Source organism: Phalacrocorax carbo, chromosome 3 (genome assembly GCF_963921805.1).
Source record: "Phalacrocorax carbo chromosome 3, bPhaCar2.1, whole genome shotgun sequence".
Classification (NCBI taxonomy): Eukaryota; Metazoa; Chordata; class Aves; order Suliformes; family Phalacrocoracidae; genus Phalacrocorax; species Phalacrocorax carbo.
In genome coordinates, this window is record NC_087515.1 from 53,457,244 (window position 1) to 53,478,031 (window position 20,788).

At 36.7% G+C, this 20,788-nt stretch overlaps 1 protein-coding gene across 2 annotated transcripts in view; it reads left to right on the forward strand.

Moving 5' to 3' along the window:
• The window catches only part of PRKN (parkin RBR E3 ubiquitin protein ligase), a 775,925-nt gene that overhangs the window by 39,536 nt on the left and 715,601 nt on the right, over positions 1-20,788 (forward strand). The window contains exon 1 of one of the 2 annotated variants that reach the window (XM_064446938.1): positions 19,063-19,894. The exons of the other annotated variant lie outside the window; for it this stretch is intronic. Coding sequence (XP_064303008.1) covers positions 19,696-19,894 — 199 coding nt within the window. The 5' untranslated portion in view covers positions 19,063-19,695. Of the gene's footprint in view, positions 1-19,062; positions 19,895-20,788 lie in introns of those variants that run through there. 2 annotated transcript variants of the gene reach the window in all.

Sequence of the window (20,788 nt, forward strand, 5' to 3'; positions counted from 1 at the left end):
TTCAAATGGAAATGTTAAAGTGAGAAACTGATGGTGTTTACCAACTTAACAGTTTATTCCCAGGAAAATGAATGTTGTGTATAAATGATTAAGAAGGAGGAAGTACCATCTCATAGTTCATGCTTCTGAGCTCCAAACTGAAACCTTGAGAAATTGGGCTGTATTATGTGAGCAGTTAGCACTGGGGACATTTATTTGGTTAGTATCAGTTTGAAAACAGCAGTGTGTAACTCCAAATTTTTTTTTCCAGTTTAAATTTAATTAACTTGCAAAACTTAAGATGATTTCATACATCTTTAGCAACTGCAGGTAGATGGATTTAATCTGAACATTAATCCATTCAAAAGACCCAGTCAGGTTATGCCATATAAAATATGTAACATCATCGTTCCTTTTGAATACATGGCTTCTGAGAGTGCCCAGCACTCAAAGGTACGATTCAGCACTTGACACAACTGAAGCCCTATCCAGTTGTCCTGATAGCTTATCTTAGACTTAAAAAAACCCCAACCAACCAAACAAAAAAATCACAACAACAGCAAAAAAAACAAAAAAACCCCACACAAACACTGCCCCCCACAAAAATATTCAAAAAACCCCAAACCCCAACCCCCACTTAAAGTGTGGTATTCAATAAAGATGAATTGTTTTGCCTGCTCAGTGATTACATCAGAGCATAAGAAAGGGTGTGGTATTTGCCACCTAACATGTTCTTGCTACCGAGATCTAAGTAGAGCAAGGAATTAGAGCCACCTCAGTTAACACAGCACATCGAATAGTTTTAAAAACTATCAGTAGTTGACAGACCTGCTATTTTATAAAAATTTTTTAAAACACTGTCACCAAAGGAAGAGAGCATGATATGGGATCAAATATCTTGCCGTATATATTTTTTCCTAGTTTATTAGCATTCCTTTATCCAGAGACTTACATTTAGTGAATCTTTAGGATACTTTTGTTAGGTTAGGGGTCTTGAAATTCTATACTAGGAGTCCTAGGCAGTAGTATGCAATGAAGAACTTAATTTGAAATCATTTGGGGGCAGAATGACAGACCAATGGCAAGATCAGTTAAGTGTGTAGGAGAGAAATCAGTTTATAACACATAAGTCACTACTTTTTAATGGATTAATTAATAGCCTAGAGTAATCCATTCAATGATTTCTAAAATACGATCCATTAATTGACAGTACTGTGATGTACTTTGAGTTATTGTTCCTTTTTCTCTATGTGTTTGAAGTAGAAAACTGCTTCCATACATAATGAGAATTCAATTTTATTGATAGTTTATTGGTCAATGAAGTTCAAGATATGATGATTACAAGCATTAAACAGTAGGTCATAGAAATGCAATGCCAATATTATGTGATAAGTTTTCAGTTTTCAGACATCATTTAACATCAAGTCATAGTCATCATTGCACAGGTAGTTAAAAGTCTATTATCTTAGCATATTAATGTTTTGCATGCTAACTAATGTATCTGTGGACTTTCTGCAGTATTGCACCAGTCAGACATAATTATGGCCACAGGTGACTAGGGCTAAGTTTTGCAGCTTGCACACACACATACTTGAGAATCTGAATAACGAAGAAAGCAGAATTATTAGTTTGGATTTAACTAGTATGATCATGAAAATAAATAATTGGTCATTTAGGACAGTGGAGACTTTAACTTAAAAAAAAAAGAAACAAAAAAAAACCCCCAAAACAAAAAATCCAAAACAAAAACCCACAAAAAACCACTATAAATCATAGAGAAAGAGACTTTTAGATGTCAAATGGCTTTCAGCAATAAACAGAGAATTTGGTGTTTGTCGTGGTTTAGCCCCAGCCAGCAACCAAGCACCATGCAGCCGCTCACTCACTCCCCCCTGGTGGGACGGGGGAGAGAATCAGAAGAGTGAAAGTGAGGTAACTCATGGTTTGAGATAAAGACAGTTCAATGGGTAAAGCAAAAGCTGTGCACAGAAGCAAAGCAAACCAAGGAATTCATTCACTACTTGCCATGGGCAGGCAGATGTTCAGCCATCTCCAGGAAAGCAGGGCTCCATCACACGTAGTGGTTACTTGGGAAGACAAACACCATCACTCCCAATGTCCCCCCCTTCCTTCTTCTTCCCCAGCTTTATATACTGAGCGTGACGTCATATGGTATGGAATATCCCATTGGCCAGTTGGGGTCAGCTGTCCCAGCTGTGCCCCCTCCCAGCTCCTTGTGCACCCGGCAGAGCATGGGGAGCTGAAAAAGTCCTTGACCAGTGTAAGCGCTACTTAGCAACAACTAAAACATCTCCACATTATCACCGCTGTTTCCAGCAAAAATCCAAAACATAGCCCCATACTAGCTACTACGAAGAAATTTAACTCTATCCCGGCTGAAACCAGGACAGTGTTACAGAAAGTAGTATTTTAAAAAGGAATGAACAGTACTTTGCTATTAGTAATTTATATACAAGTCATATTAAAGGCAGTGTTAAAGATGATCAAGTTGAGTTCTGAAGGCTCCCAGAAAGATAAATTGATTTCGATTTCAACAAAGGTTGAATGTCCAACTACAAATTACTTCAAATGGATCAGCCCGTTCTACAAGATTGTTTTCAAAAGGTTTCTAATTCATTTTGTCACACTTTCTTCGTTGGTTAGTATGATAGCAGTAATTCACATAAATATTTGAAGGAAGTGGCTGCCTGTTAATAATTCATTTTTGTTTTTCATTCTGGTGCCAGAGATACATTTTGGAGGAATATACATATAAACCACTTCATGCGGCTCATGTTTGTGTAGTATGTGTTGTGAGTAAATGACTAAAATTAATAGAGCAATAGTAATGGTGTAAAACAGTGTGAGTCACTTTCATTCTGTTTAAGTATAGCTAACTTTAAATATATTATCATCACAGTTTCTTACTATAGATTTATTAATCTTTATGGAATTAAAATGTATTTTAAGCAGTCTTAGTTGCATACTTGCCCTATAATAGTATATTGCCATTAGGGCTCTTACATAAATAGACGTATTCAGAAACTATAATTTTCCTGCAAGTTTGGTTTTGGCAGCGAACACCAGGCAGATAATGGAAATCTTACTGTGGTTAACGTTTGCTTGTATTGAATTAATGAATAATTATAAGAGAGCTTACTTTCCTTAAGTGCCGTTATCTCCTCGTGTTTTTAGTGGCTTGCAGTTCGTTATGTTTCGAAATGAAAAATAATACAAGCCAAGGAATAAATGCCATTTGGGATTACAGTTGATGATGACCCTCAGTCTGGCTCATCATTTCCAATATTTCCGTCTTGTGGTTCTAAAGATTTTCAAAGTAATTGAATCTTTCGTTTTTGTGACTGAACTCCAAAGGGGCTTTTTCAATTCCCCTGTTTTCTATTATAACCATAAAATTAAATTTTTTATCCCAGGGCCTCTATATTAGTAAAATTTCTTTAGACACAAATTAAATATGAAAGCCTTCTGACTGGGAAGAAAAGAGATTTAGCTTCACTTTACTAATCAGGTTTGATAAAAACCAGCTCTTGTAAAATTCTAGGCAAGGAAAGTAATTTGTGGGCTTGCCATTTTAAAAAAACCAAACCCACAACGAAAAAACCTGCTACAGTTCAAGCTACAGGAAGCATCGCTGACAGTAGTCTGTATACTTCTGTTTCTTAAAATGAGATGTAATTTAAAGGTCCTAAAAGTTTTATAGGAGTATCGAACTGACTTGCCCTTGAAGACTACTAAGATTTTTGGGTGTGTTTTACCTCAAAAGCAACTCAGTTCTAACTTGAAAATGTGTTCTCTGCATCATACTCTTCAACCCTGATAGCTGAGTATTATAAGAATAGGATATACAAATAAGTTCTCATTTGATAATTCAGTAAACTCATTTCTATGACACAAAAAATTAGACTTTGAGACCTTACTGCAGCTAGATTGTATAAACCTGTGGGGTTTGGGGGTTTTGGTTTGGATTTTTGGATTTTTTTTTGTTTGTTTTTAATAGTGACTGGTGGTAGAATTTTTCAAAGCCAAGATCCATTTTTCTGTATTGCCCTGACCTAGTGACAAAATTATTTAACAAGACCAAGTTGGCTACCTGAAAACTGTTTGTTCTGGGTTTGGTGTTTTTCTTTGTTTTAATGCCCCATTGTGTAATAGAATATCTAAATATTTTGGAGTATATGTGAAAGAATAACATAATTTTATTGTGGTGATGGATGACATAATGACATAATATGAATAAGAAATTAAATAATGAATGCTGTAATTCTGGATAGATGCTGATAGCACTAGAGATTTTTGTTCATCTTTTTAATTTTTTTAAATCTATTATGGTGTTCTATTAGGTACACTTACCAGTACATTCATAAAAAGAGTATTTTGAGTGTTAAGTCTTCACTTTGGTGATTTTCTTGCAGTCTTTGCTATACCTAGAAGATCTTAGATTATATACATGTCATTTCACTTTGGATGTCCATCTTTAAGGACTCATCCATTGTCTAAACTCCAAGATACACTGGTATGAAAACACCGTTGTACTAGATTCTGTGGTGTTCGTGTGAAGAAGGAAGAAATCTGTTTCTGTTGCCTGAAAATTTGTAGGTTTTAAAGAATAATTTATAGATCCAGTCCACTTAGGAAACAAATATTATCCAGAATGGGGATACAAATTAATATAGAAGGTTTCAGGTTGATTCATGTGGGGAAGATTCCTGTGCTCTGTAATAGAGGGGCAGGGAGGACATTGTGGTGTTGTGGTGGGGAGTTTTTTTGGGTTTGTGATTTTTTTTTCCCTTTAAAGTATAACTAATACAATCTATTGCTCAGTAAAGTAAAATTCTTTCTGTGGGAACTGTACTCAGCGCCTCATTCTTCTGTCTTGCTGCCAATGAGTGGCAGGTCTACTGTTGCCATAGACCAGCATACAGCTTTTTTTTTTTAACATGTTTCTGGATATTAATACTTGAAGAAAGTAAATTTTCAGGTATACATGATAAATATTTAATTTCTGACGTAGCCCTGATCTGCACAGCCTTGAAATCGTATTGCTTAATCAATGCCAATCTTTGCTATTCAACTTCAAATTAAAGTAATTGTCTGTGTGTGTTTTTCTGGGGGAACGGGACACAATAGACACAATACCTATCAAATGTAGGCTTCTATTCCTCTTAGTCTGAATTGCAGCTTCTTGAAATGCTATTAAGCATTTAAGTGTTTCTGCCATGTGCAGGAAAAGTCACAATTTCAATAATGGGTGAAATGTTGCATGCTTATAATAATCTTAAAATTTGCCGCATGTTTTGGAAATTGGGAAAGAAATATGCCATTAAATATTAGTTCTGAAAAAAAAAATCTGTGATGAGTGTATATGAGTTTTCTTACTCATTTGTCACTGTGTAGTACATTTTTAATTTTAAAATGATTATGATAATAATGCTGTACTTCGAATAGCTGAGGTGGACTAATTAATGCACCTTCAGTTCAACTTGCCAATTTTTCCATAATACATTTCGAGTTTTAGATTATTTTTTGCTTGGACTTTTGAAATTTAATTTCAAAGAAGTACTACATCAACATTAACCTCAAATCACATGATTTTCCTCTTGCCTCTCCCCAAGTTAATGTAGGAGCCACATTAAGCTCAGTGTTTCATATAATGATTTTTAATATGAAAATGAACATTGAATGTCAATTTTGGGATACTAAAAACTAGGATGCTAGTGCTGATTTGGAGTAATGATTGCTGTGTAATGGTCATGTCATGTTTTTTACATACATATGCTGTCCTGATCTTTCAGTTCAAAGATCAGTTTTTAAAATAATCAACTGGTGAATGCAAGCAATGCCAGGTGAAGAATTGGGCATTAACTTAGTGGCACCACGATACTTAATTTTTAAGTATCCAATTAACTTCAAGTGTTGAGTTTTGTAATGAAATGTGGCAGGTGCAAGAATATACACAGACTAGTGACCTGATCTGTGCACATGTGGAAGGAGTACCTAGAAAAAAAAAATTATTATTGGACAGCTTTCACGTTCATGTTCTGCTTTATAGAGCATTTTCAAAGTAGGAGTCTGATAATTCAAATTTGTAATGATTGTGCTGTGAAGACAGAGAGCCTGGAAAATGCAGTGCTGCCTTTTGATTGGCTTTGGAATACCTTCCCTTTAAAGGAAAACATTAAGAGTTTTTGTGAACTTTAACATTGTAAAACCAGCTTTGTACTTTTTCACACCTTATTCTCATGTTATTCTGTCATGATGCTGATGTCTTTTGCATTGGGTGCTCATTACCACTGCCACTCATCTTCTGTAGGAGCCAACACGTAGGATACAGCCAGCTGGCAGTCCATGGGTCTGCTTCATAACTGCACCTTGCACATGGGTTTCCGTTGTGGGGAAGGGATACTATAACCTGCAGCAGTTTGGTACCACAGCCTCCTTGCAGACATGTGAGTTAATCCAATAAGGTGTCACCAAGATGCTTGGGTCTTAGGAAGAGAAGGCTAAGAAGAGGTGTTATTGCTGTCTAGAACTCTTTAATGGGAAGATATACAGTGAAATGGAGCTCCTCTTAGAGGTGCATAGCAATAGGACAAGAGGTAACAGACACAAATTGTAAAAAGGAAAATTATAAGAGGGAAGAAAATTAGAATACTCAAGCATTGGAACAGGCTGCCTGGAGAGGTTGTGGAATCTCCTTTCCTGATATTCATATCTTGACTGGACAAAGCCCTGAGCACCCTGATATAATTGAGTCTGCTTTAGACAGCGATGTGGATTAGATGACCCTCACAAGAAGTTCTCTTCCAGGCTTAATAACTCTGATTCTGTGACTCAAGCCAGGGTGCCAATCAATTATGCTGGTACTAGGTGTCTATCGCACTGTAGGACTCCTTTCTCCCCTCGTCTGTCTCTGATGTTGGCCTCCCATGCATTTCAGAAAGCTGGCTTGATCCTGCCACTTCCTGCACTACTCTCTAATCTGTCAGTTCATACCTAAAATTCAAATGGAAGGGAATGGGAAATTTAGTGGAAGTAAGGCCGTCTATGTGGTAGTTCCATCTTCTTATTGACGGACAAATCTATTTCAGAGGACCAGGCATAAAGCACACTATTTTAGCTGTTGATAAAAATTGTGCATGTGTCTTAGAAAACAAAATATATTCTGGGCAACAGCTTTGTCAGCCAGATGCCTAACTCCAGTAAGTCTGTTTTCTGAAGAAGTAGGGACAGCAAGGCTACTGTGGAAAAAAGCAAAATGAAAGGCACACCTTATAAACAGCCCCACTTTGTATAGTTAGAGGACAGCTGTTGTTGTCAAGGTGTCTACTAAGGCAGCATTCTTTAAGATGAAAGCTTGTAGGCAACACTGAATCCAATTCCATGGTTCAGCATGCTCAGCTGAAGAAGCTGAATGATGTGTGGGAGCTGGCTCTCAGTTCTGCCAGTGTGGATCCATCCCAACACATGGTGCTTGTACTGGGTCCACCAGCTCAGCCAGGCATGGGGATAGCTAATGGCATACAGCAGAGTCGCTTTTAGGCTCTGCAAGAGGCTGCATGCTGCTGAGCTTTGAGAGCGGGCAGCTCTGAATCAAAGCCAACACACTCTGAAGGCAAATGTAATGCACTCCAGGACACTTCTAGTTTTGTTGTTTGCCTTTGTGAAACAAAAATCACCTAGTAGTCTGACGGATGCTGTCAGTAACAAGTCTGTAAGACAATGTCCATAGGTGCAAGTTGCATCAGTGTAATAAATAATTTTAGATAAGCTTTTAATTCAGTGAAACTATCTTGTGTCGGTTTCTAAATTGGTGAAACTGAAGAACTATGTCTTCTGCATAGAAAGGCTGGGGGTGGGGGAAGCATAAGATAGAGAAAGAGGACTTGCACTACGGAAGTCCTAATCATCACATTCTCAAAAGCCATTGGGACCTAGTGCTTATAGTTTTCAAATACTTATCTACAACAGTAAAACACTTGCCTTGGAGTGCTTTGTCACATAAATTTCTTTGAAGTCAAAAGGCTACTCATGCTCTTGAGCACTATACTCTTTAGAAAATGTTTGCAAGATTGGGTTTTTATGAATACAGTTTTCATAAATAAAGGCTTCATAATTTAGGTATGAAAACATTCTCCCAGAAGGCTGATGACTCTGAACGGTAGCCACTTTTTCTCTGTGTGTGTGTACTGTGTGAGGAACAAAGTAGGAACACAGTCTGCTTATAACCTCCTGGCAGCAGCTGTTCAAATATTGCTCTTCTGCTTCCATCCCTGCAGAGAATTTGGCTCACAAATATAAACACTGTTAAATCGGTAGGGGCAGGTCATCTTATTTGCTAAAAATAACGACTGCTGGTAAGTAATGATGATGGACTATTCTTTTTCTAACGACTGTAATGTTTTCAGGGAGGCAGTTGGCAAACAAATGCTGTCTTGTTTGGTTACTAAATCAAAATTTTTCAGTGGTCATTTACAAAATGAAATAACTCTGTGGTGATACCAGCATGTTAGTAGGATTGGCTCCTGCAAATCTTGATGAGAAATCTGGTTTGCAGGCTACAGGGTCAGTTACTATAACGTAAGATTTTTTTTTTCTCCGTGAATATGGTGAAATGTTGCCAAGAAAAAAAAATATCTGCCATTTCAGTGTATATGTGACTGCTGTGTACATGGGAACCAATTACCTACAATAATACACAATCATTTAAATGAAACAAAACAGACTGCAGAATAATAGGGTTCCAAAAAACCCTGAAAACACCTTTGTTTTTAAATAACTTGTAAACCAAACAAAATTAATATTCATGAACTTATAAAGCATGGTGTGAAATGAGGGCAAACATAAAATTTTCATCGTCTTTCATGGAAGCAATGTCAGTGTCTAGAAAGTAGTCAGGTGACTGACAGTTAAACAATTAAAGACTTAAGATGCAAGACAATATATACAAGGGGAAAAAGCCTCTTCTGACATTACATTGTTCTTTACCTTATTCATGGAACTACAAAACAATGCTATAAAAAGGGTTTTTGATCTATGTTTCTTCCATGCTATATACCAAGAAAAATATTTCTAGTTTTTTACATGTCTGCTGCTACAGGTTTTCAGCCATTGACTTGGAAAGTAGTTTGAAAGTCTAATAGAACTCTGTCAGAAAGTATTTTGTGAATAGTAACCTATAGTTACCCACTTACTACTCAAAAAAATGGACAGTCCTGAAGAAAAACATTTATTTCCTCCATCTCATTTCATTCTTCTTCATTTGGTAGAGCTAATAGTTTTAAGTATTTGTACAAGACTTGCATAAAACACTGTTTTCACTTTGTACCCAGATTAGGTATCTGAAGAGGCAGCAAAGAACCTGAAGTAATTTCTGTCTCCAAATTTGTTTTCTGAAAATGCTTTGTAAAATTTTCTTCCATATAGTCATTGTAGCTTGTTTTTTCTTTAAACTTAGAGAATAAGGAAAGTGATTGGACTGTAACTTGTAGTACTGAAGTAAGTTACAGATAATATATTTTAATGCCTGTCTTCAGTGTTGCAGTGTCCCTGTTGTCATATGTCTTACTGGCCTGGAAACTTTAAAGAGGGGAAAAAAAACCCCTTCTATATTACAGGTAGTCAGAGAATTTTGGATCTGAAATATTTGGAATGGTGATTACTGAAAATTTCTGCTTGATTTCTTGTGCCACATGTAAAACATAAAATGGTGAAACTGCAAGTGAAGAGCTGTACTTAAAATTAACATTTGCAGAAGAATAATCTTCATGTTAGCAAGCCCTTTGCTGATGGCCACATTGAAATATGAAATAATTCATATTACAGCTGGTAGTAGCTGGGAGCAGGCCTTGAAATCTGCTGTCATAGTGTTATTTTCCAGTACAGTAAATCAGATTGCAGATTGTTACTAAATTTTCAAATTCACTGCTTGGGCACAGATTTTAATTAATAGTCTTTTTCAAACCTGTAGTTCTCGGTTACTTTTTTGTTTTGTTTTTGTTTCAAATGATTGTCTGCATTTGATGTAGTAAATACTAAATACAGTAAACCCAACTTAATTATTTCAGTGTTACATATCTCCTCACCACATTCCTCAGCTACTGTTCTAGACACAGAGCCACAGATTATTGTGCTATGAAGGAAAAAAGGGGAAAGGGTAGGGCTCAGAGCAGTTCCTCAGAGACACTTCAGTACATTTGGAGATTGGGAAGAATGGCAAAGCTTCTGCTTTCCTAGAGAGATGGGCAGGAGCTGTATTTGAGTCAGTCCTCAAATACCAGAAGTCTTACAGCATTTACAGTGAACAGCTCCAGGGAACTTTTGAAAGCTCGCTCTGAAAGCTTCAGACAAAAAAAATGCACCAGCCTAAAGCTTTGTCCAATATATATGCAGGACACATTTCAAATCATGGATATATGGATATGGATAAGTGTTTCAGACTTAACTGTCCCTGCTCTTTTTCTCTGAGTTACTGGGATTACTTCTTAACTCACAAAAACTACGTGTCAGGAGAACATTTAAGTGTATGTTTACATCATGTCCTGAGTAGAGATGTTCATACTAAGCAAAATGTACAAGCAATGTAGTTTAGTCTAGATGTTTGCAAAATGCTTGGCTGGAGCTAGAAGTACTGTATTTCTGAGTATACTAAGTGTACTCAGTATACCAAGTGTACAGTATACCAAAACTTCAGCTGAAATGAACTTCTAACACTTAGGTCACCAGAGCTGCTGAATTACTCAGTAACTGATTTTTCTTCAGTACAGAAGTACGCTACATTTTTAACTTCTACATGTGAAAAATTATCACACTAATGCTACTCAAAATTCTCAGGTAAATACAGAAAGCAAATACAGTCTAAACCTTAAAAGCTAGCATCCATGTAGAGATGCACTTAACAGATCGCAGTATCTCAAAATGAAAGAAAAACAGTTTTTTGTGGTGTGTTTTTTTTTTTCTTTTTTAGACTCTGCATTTCCCTTTTATGCTCAGGAACCACTATTACTCACTTCATCCCTTGAAATCCAATTATAGGGCTCCAGGGCCATGATATGATGCAACAAGGATCTGTTTTCTAGCATTCTACAATAAAGACCAACTTGAATACAATTTTATGAAAAGTAATATATCCCAAGACGCTTTTAGAGTATGACGAATTACAAGCCATAAGACAGTCTGTGCTATAAATCATGGAAAAGAATTGTGCAAATTCATTGGATGGTGAACAAATTAAAGCACTCATTGTGCATGGCCAATAACAATTTCATATATTAAACAGTTACAGTATTTATTTCTATAGCACTAAGGCCTGCTATGACTGTGTTGATATCAATAATGAAAGGTGACAGCAAATCTGCTTCTCTGAAATAATTAGCACATTCATCAGGGCATATTGAGGAATTCCAAATTATTTTCTCTTGTAGAGGATTTTTTTTGTAGTACAGCTGAGAATCAGCAAACTCATAAATCACATAGACAGCATAATGCACTGAGTGCCAGCCAAATTGGAACTAAACATTTCCACAGAAAAATAATGAAAACAAATAGTATTTTATTAAGTAAAATGGAGAAACATTAATAATAAAATAAAAGCATGATAGAAAGCTGTAGTGTCAGAATGCATTTAAGATGTAGAATAAAAATGACATTGCTGATGGACAAGAATGGTCTGTAAACTCACAACTTTAGTACTATAGCCACATGCACACTTCTTTCAAGAAATGCATTTGCAATTGTATTGATGGGTTTATCCCTAGAGGGCCAATATTGCTCCACTTGATTTGAGTCTTATAAAGTCTAATTTTCCTTCTCACAGAATAAGAAAATGAGAAGAAATGACAGAAGGAGGGGGAAAACAACAGAACGGCTATTTAACAAAAGTTTTATTACATTGTAAATTTGTATGTTACTCAATGAAACAAATATTAGCTTCTGTTTGAAGTTAAAGCCTTTGGAGATAATTTAGTCCAACTCGGTGCTTAAACCAGAGTCAGTTAGGTTCTCAGAGTTTTGAACAGCTCTTAGGGTAGAAACTGCACCACCCCTTTCAGCACTTGTTCCAGTGTTTGACCACCCTCATCATGTAAATTTTTTCCCTTTTATCTAAGTAAAACTTTGTCTTCCAACTTGTTGCTTCTTGTCCCATCGCTGGGCACCAGTGGGAAGAGTCTGGCTGCATTGTCTCCGTGTCCTCCATCAGGAAGCTGAACACAGCAGAAAGATCCCTCATCCATCTCTAGAGCTGTATGGAGCTAGTGCTCTCAGCTTCATCTTTATAGTGTCTTCTACTGGACTTGCTCCTGTGTCAAGTCTTTTCCAAGACTGGAAAGCCCAAAACTGGTTACAGGACTCCAGATGCATTCTCACAAGTGCTAAAAAGAGGGGAATAATTACTCTTCCACCTTCTGGCTAGGCTGTTGCTAATGCAGTCCGCTAGGCCACTGGGTTTCTGGGCTGCAAAAGAACACTGTTGCCTCATGTTCAATTTAGTGTGCACCAGGTCCTTTCTAGCCAGCTTGCTCCCAACCTATACTGTAGTTGGGTTATTCAATCCTAGATGCAGGGCTTGTTTACCATTCCTGAACTTTGAGCTTCTTGTCAGACCAGTTCTCCAGCTGCTTCTCCAGGCTGGCCCTGCAGCATATTGACTACTCTCTCCGTCTTCATCTGAGCTGTTTAATCACATGTTCCAAGGTAAAGCTCTGTGCATGTAAGCAGCTCCTTTGCATAGACTGCAACCCCACATCCTCACCTTCCCAGCCTATCTTTCTTGAAGAGTTAGTATCCATCCACTGCGGAGCTCAGTCATTTGAGCTATGCCTCCTCATCCCTCTAATCCTGATAAGATAGCAGCTGTGCAACTGCACAGATTTCTCATTCTTCCTGTTTTTACCCCATGCAATGTATATTTGTGTAGAGGTGCTTGAGATGAACCCTCAGTCACGTTGCTTTCAAAAAGAAGAAGTGTGAGAGCCTCCCTAATTTTGTTTTCCCCTGGTCTCTTTCTTGTCACCCCTGAACTATTGCTTTAGATGATTATAAGCTTCCTCCAGCATGCCTAGTTTAAAGACCTTCTCATCAGGTCAGTAAAGCTGTTTGTTCTCTTTATGTCTTGAGACAGATCCTCAAACACTGTAAAACGACATAGCTATGCTGACAGGAAGGGACTTCTGCTGTTTTACAGCACTTAGAAATGAAACCATAATTTTCTTAAGGCTGGTATTCACTGCATTATTAGCTTAAAGTGTAATTCAGCAATTACATTCATCTGATTTTATTCCAAACCTAAAATGTACAGCTCAGGATTAGCAATGCTTTGAATTTGAGTAGTGTTGATAGAGATAGGAACACAATAGCTGCTTAGTGCTGCTAATGCAATCAATCTGTGCTGTGTGTTATTTCACTGTGACTGCTCTCTCCTGAGCTAGGTTAACTTGGGAAGTGATAACTCTCATGGAAATTATTTCAGCTAGCTGTAATGAAACTGCACTCTTAGTCCTTTTTAATATACTCATGCAATGTTTTCAGCTTCCCAGGTGGGTGGTAGATCTTCCTTTTCTTCAATTTTTTAAACAGCTTTTATCATGTATGTGAATCTTAAGAAAATATAGCTATATACTGTACAAACATGTCTCTTTCAACCAAAAAAATATAAATGTATTTTATCTACATTACCATCTTTTAATTTATAATTTCTTTTTTTTTAGAAAAAGACTCAGACTAATTCAAGTTTGCTAGCTCTTTGACAAGGAGTTTATTTGAAAACTTAGATCAGGATTGTGATTCTATCTTTTAGTTTTTATTAATAGTCCCATATTTCATAATAAGGCCAGCCCAAAACTGTTAATCTAAATAAAGTGATTTTATTTCCCCCAGCACAGTGCTAATTAACCTAATTTTGGTCATGCTGTGGGAAAGAAGTAAAGCAGATAGGAGAAAAATAATGCTTCCTCATTAATTGGCTCATGCCACAGAAGGCCTTGTTGCAATGAAGTCAGACTTGACTATTCCACACTGGCACTGCTGAACCCCTCTAAGACACTGAAAAAGTCAGTTGAAAGAAAAGAATAAATGAAGAAAGCTGCAACTGCCCTTGGGGCTAGGTGCTAGCAGTAGAAATGTCTCCTCTGGATTCTTTACTCTGCTCAACCACACATATGTGTCTTTGGATTGGATCTGTTGAATTCTAAACTCAGGCCATAAATATGTTCTTATTTTGAAGGATTTTCCTGTCACCTCAACAAATGGTGGGGAAAAGGTACCTAATACTTTGGTATCTCATATTTTGGCAGTGGGAGCTATGTACATACTTGAAATCGAATAGGTAGCGGGAAGGTTTTCGAAGTTTATAAGCACATTTTGTCAGATTGCTGTGAAAAAACAGCTGGAACGAAACCTCCCCTTGACTGATTATGGATTGCTTGGGAAAGGGAATCTGTTTAGAAACAGGGAGCAGAACACTTAGAAAGCTGTAATATAGGAGAAGAAATGATTAGAGAACAGCTGGTTGGGAATCTTCTGAGCAGATGTCTTTTTGTCAGAAATAATTTGCCAGTTGAATTTGAATAACACTTTCAACATAGATTTTTCCTAGACTTTGTTGGAATTTATGGTCAAAATATAAAGGTAAATAGTAACTTTATCCCACAAAAGACATTAGAGTAGTGTTCGCTTCTTTGCCTCTTGCAGACTGCAAACGTAAATATTAGAATTTCCCATATCAAATGCATGTGTTAACTATCACATTGATATTTGTGTTTCTTTCCTCCTTCCCTCTTTGTCCCGTTTGAAAATTTTGAGCAGGACATGTCTGAGATCTCAGTGTACTATGAGATGCAAAATCTGTCTCCTGGTTGCCTCTGTCAAGCAGTAGATATTGGAGACAGAGGGTAGCAAATAAAAAGGAATAGCTAAAATGAAGGTAAGACTGAGCTCTTACTTGAAGACTGTAAAGTATAAGAAGTTGATATAAAAGGTCATGTAATGCCAGAGTAAATATTAAGGTGTGTGGAGGTGATACTTGGAGAACTGTGGCAGATACAATTTTAGTTGCAATGGCTCAGATATCACAGAATGGTTGAGGTAGGAGGCACTTCTGGAGGTCATGTTGTCTAGCCCCACCCCTGCACAAGCAGGGCCACCTAGAACAGGTTGCCCAGGACCATCCCTAGATGGCTTCTGAGTACCTCCAAGGGTGGAGACTCCACAACATCTCTGGGCAACCTGTACCAGTGCCCCATCACTGTCACCACCCTCTGGGCTTGGCCCTTTAGCCAGTTTTCAGTCTGCCTCACCATCTGCTCATCCAGCCCACACTTCATCAGCTTGTCTATGAGGATCTTATGGGAGGCAGTGTCAAGCCTTACTGAAGTCAAGTAAGATACTTGACAGAAGAATCTTCATACTAAAGACATGACAGAAAAGAAACCATAAAGTCCACTAGTCACTGTGATGAGTAGGTAAAATTATAATTTGTAGTTTGGTCATGGTAATTTGCATTCCTCAGCTAACCCTAGTGTTTATAGTTTCCTTACTAGAAACAAAAAAAGATTTGCAGATCTAGAAGTTAGTATCAGACAACTGCTGTACCAGTGGACTGCCAGTTTGAAATGACTAAACAAAAGAAATACTATACCAATAAAATATTACTGGCTTTTAATTTATTTGAAACTTTCCAATTAGTACAATTTATGAAAATGAGGAAAAGTTAATTTAAATTATTTTTTTTCTGGAAGCTAAGGAAGCGTCTTTTAGAATAAAGCTGCATTAGTTATACTGTTAAATGTGAAATATCTTACTGTAGAGAAACATTTTGATGCATACACATATCTAAAGGAAAAGACTGATGCGTTTATCTTTGTAAAAATGTACAGTTTGCTATAAAGTAGAGAGATGTTCCTGTTTGGGAATGATTTAAAGCAAACTTTTGAAATCGTTGTCTTCTAGTTAGCAATTTTGGCAAGCTAAACTTGAAAGTCCAACTGGTGAACGTTTGTTTAACAGTACATCAAAGTTGGTTTGGGTTGGTTGGGTGGTGTGTTGTTTTTTTTTTTTGTTTACACTGTGATGATGTTTACAGGATTGCTACTAAAGAAATACCTGAATAATTATTGATCTTGGAAAACTGATTTATTTCTTGAACAGTATAAACATATGAAGGAGAAAAATAAAGTATATGCATACTATAAATTAGCTAGGCAAAGTCATTTATTCTTAGCTGTTGGAACTGTAGATCTGTATTTGCATAATTAGTTGTTAATCAAAGAGTGGAACTTCAAGGCTCTTCCGGGCTGCAGGGTGGTTAAAAAAGGATTTTACTTATTATTTTAGTTTTGTCTAGTTGGCAAGAATGCCTCAGCTGTGTTCTGACAATGATTGTAGTTTCCATAATTGATAGTTATGTTAGAGTTCTTATATTGCAAAAGCAATAATTAAGATTTAAACTCTAATACATGGATGGTGAAGTATTGTTAGAAGCAGATGCCCTAAATTAGACATGGCTTCTACAGAATGGATCATTAAAAAATGCTAATTGCTTTCTATATCAAAAATCATTATTGCATCATTTTAATGCTTGTCAGAGTATATGCCCAGGGCTACATTGTTTTTATACAGCCAAAGAAAATGCTGATGCGAATATGACTGTTTTCAATATTTTCAACTTACACTTTTAAAGCAATACAATGTGTGTGGCTGTAGCTTTTGTTCAGTCAGCTTTTTGTTTGGGAGGTGTCTCTTATTTATAGAATTCAATTGCAGAGGTATCCTTTGCAATTCAATCCATTAAGTATCGTGAATACTAAATGCATTTTCTCTGATGAGGTTGAAAAGATGTAAAAGAGAGGAACAATACTCAGGAGGAAACATACTCCAGTTAATAATAACCAGCAGCAGTAAAATTGGTACAGCAATTTATAGGTAATTAGCCAACAGGACAAAAAGACCATATGGTCAGGCATTACGCATTACTTCTCTGCAAAATATTGTTACAGGATAGGCCTTTTGTCTAATTAACTTAGTATTATTATTTGATTTATGCAGTATATTTGATACTAAACTAAAATGTAATTTATAAATTAATATAAATATGTCAACATGCTTTAGTAATTTTTGGCTACGTTTTCTCTTCCAGATGGAAAAGCTGGTGTAATTTCATTCTTGTGTCAGATTTTTAGGTAGCAGGATACCTATGGAAGTATAATTTTGGGTTTGTTTCTAGTTTGTTGGCATTGACTAGAGACATAGATCTGCATATTACCACGATAATTTCAAGTTTTGAATGACACAATTATTTACAATTTTACAACTGAATTTTGTAATTTTAAGCAATTGCAATATAATTGCTAATTATGGCTAAAAGGGAGTGCAGAAGTGTAATGTCAGAAATATATATTCTTTCAATGGAGATAATAAGTATACAAGAATAGATCACTGTCAGATGACTGTTGCAATACTGGCAATAAGAAAGAAGTGTTTCTTGTTATGTACATTTCTCAGAGCCTTCTGTTTATGCTGTCTCTTGGGTCACTTACGTGCTTCTGTGTCAGCATTGCCGTTGTAAAATCTGAAGGCTAGTTACACCATAGCTTAGCTGAGCCAGAATAACAACATGAGATTAGCTATGCATGTATAGCTACAGGCCTTGGTCTCAGGTCATCGGATGTTGACATGCTGTCCTCTTGCAGACACTACTTGCTGCTTAAAAAAAACCACCTCCCTGCTTTACATGAGATTTCAAGGCATCCTGTCACATAGCCAGTTCTGGAAATGCTTTATCTAGGGTGGTCTCCAGCACAGAACGGTGGGAGGCCCAGAGAGCCACGGTGGGCTGGTGAGCTGTGTTGTGCACTGTCCTCAGTAGGACTAAATAGGTTGGGTGCCAACATCACGTTGACAGGACTGCACTGTTCCGTGTTTTGGAGCTGGTTTGGGCTTACTGTCTGTTCTGTTGTGCTGTGTAGTGGGGATGTTACAAGTCCAGGCTCACTGTAAGATTTGACCCACTACCTGGTAACATTCCTCTCCAGTAGTAAATAAATACACAGCTTTTTATTACTTCAGCTCTCCTAGAGAGCAGTTGTTGGGCAGGATTTGTAGCGAGCTTTGGGAGAGATCACGTTCTTAAAAATTCACGAATGGCGTTGACAACACAAGACAATGTTAATCTTTGTTTAAACAGGTGTCACTAGGTTTAGTTACTGTTGCAATGTTATATATTATCTATGACTAGATTTAGTTGGATTTCAAATGCTTTGTGAACATTGTCCCGAAACTCTTTATGGAGAGGAGAGCAAGGATGAAGGAATGTAATGAGGGACAAATAAAAGCTAGGAAGCTAATGAAAGAGAGCTTAAGAAGTGAGACTGTCAGCAAAAGAGGAAAGAAGAAATGAAGTGTGGATTGGAGGATAAAGGAGAGCTAAAGAAGAAACAGAAGAAAATAGGAGTTTAAATGCAACTCTACAGAAAATAGAGAATTATTTAGCTAAACTAATTTCCTTATACTAGCCTTGCAATTCAGGTTTTTTTCAATGCCAATTTTCAGAATATATATTGTATAGATGTTGTTCTTTTTCTTAATCCCTAGCTCAAGAAATCTTTCCTTTTTATGGCCTCTCTGAATACTGCCATTGTTTTGAAAAACATCTGACTGTTACCCTCATTCTTGAGAGGAGATACCTAATTTATTAGGTCTCAGGTAATAAAATCTGTGAAATAATGGAATCTGGATAGTAAGATTATTGTAAAAGAAAAAAACAACTTGCATAAAGTAGCCTTTCTTAGGCATCAGAAGAAGTTTACACTTTACTTGATGAGAGTTACTGTGTAGTTACAAACGTGTACAATGAACCTTCTGTTTCCTGTGCAAGAGAATGTCCCTGGAACATGTGGAGCAACACACTGAAATTAAATTGCACTGTCTTAATAGTACCTACAATCTGATAAAATTTCTAACTAGTATAGGGACTCTTGATACTGGCCTGAACCATACATTTCACTTGATTTAAGAGTTTGTATTCTGTACATTTTCAGTTAAACCTCTTGATTCTGAAAGAAAAACAAGAATCACATTTTATGTGTGTGGAATGAATTAATTTATATGACTTCTGTATTAGTAGAAAAGCAGTGACCATACTGATAGGAAGGTTTTTGATCCAAGATGTTTACTTGCTTCACAAGTAGCTGCATGCTTGGAGTGTTTATGCAAATGAATATATTTCTGTATGTGGTGATAGAATGAATGAATTAATAGATCATGATGAGTGACAAAGTATTAAGGCCCTGTTCTAGAAAGATTTGAGGTACTCAAAAAAAGTGAGATTTTTGTTTGTAATAATAAAAGCATTATTTCTCCATTCCCAAATTCATTATTTTTCCATTACATTTCCTTTCCATTACATTTCCATACTCAAGAAGGGAAGGAGCCAAGAGAGAGAAACATGAGAATATGTCTGAAGAAAATCAAAAGGTTTTGGTGGGTTTTTTTTTTTTGTTTTGTTTTTTGTTTTTTTTTTTTTTTTTTTAGCTAGTTCTGGGATTATGGCTGAGAAGAGTTTATTAATTTTGTGCTTTATATTTAAGCTCTATTTGAGGAAGAATGACTTTTTTGGTAAAAACATTTTACTCTTGTGAGCTGACCTAAAGTGCCGTGTATTTGCTTTCTCCATTACCACTGCTGCTACTGCTACTCCTGCTAATAATGCATTTATCTGCATTAGAGAGAGCATGGGAACCAAATCAGAAATCAATTTTGTGTAAACTGTGTCGAGAGAGAACTAGGGGGAGAGCACACGAGCTCTCAAATCCCTACTGTTTCCCATCTGCAGGTCAGAAGGACGCAACAGGTGGAAGTAAGTTGGAAAAGGAATTCAGGACAAGCAAATGGGAATGCATTCAAGGTAAAACAGAGGATCCTCTTTTCACCTCCATGCTTATTCAGCCAATGACAGACAGCAGTCCCATGTAAGGGACTGCAGTTAAGTTACGGTTTAAAGGGAAATTCAGCAGTGAATAAGGCCCTGTGATTTTCAGTGGCAATGTTTTTCCAAATATAAGAAGACATGGGAGAAAACATGACAGTGGCAGGAAGGAGCAGACACTTAGTGGTGTTACTGGTGGCAGAGTGAAAGTAGGTATTGGTGACTTTTTAGAGGGGGATTAAGTAATGGAAGTCTTAACATGAGAATGAACTCTTAGATATATTTAGATAGCAAATGTCTTTTGTGCATTTGTAGCACTCTTCATCCTGTAAGTTCCTTTGCCTTTCACCTCTGTGATCAGCTTTGCATAATGTGTTGATGTATCAAGACGCTGAGTATTTCTGACTGGACATAGTAAACATAAAACAACCTAAATACTTGAAATAGTGTAGCATGGTGTGTTACGCTGCCAATCTATTTTATGCTATTTACCATTTCGCCAAAAACAGTGAGTCCGATTTAGAATCAGACAGCCTATTAGCAAACACTTTACAGGTTTCAGACACATTTGTGAAGATGACTTGATGCTCCAAAGAAATTAGCATTCAAAATCACAAATGTGAAACAGCGAATGCACCCAGAGAATTAGTTTTTCCTCTTAGCTGAGAAGCAGAAATAAACTAAGGGGTCATTTAGCATTAGACTGATCTCGTTTCAATCTTCTAGTCAGGAAATATAAGTTCTTTATAATAAATAGTAATTCAAATATGGCAATAATTTTTGCAATGTGATATAATTTTCTTGGAGAAGACCTGTTCATTTTCGCTGTGCGTAGAAGTAAAGGGAACATGTTGCACTTCTGAGGCTATCTGT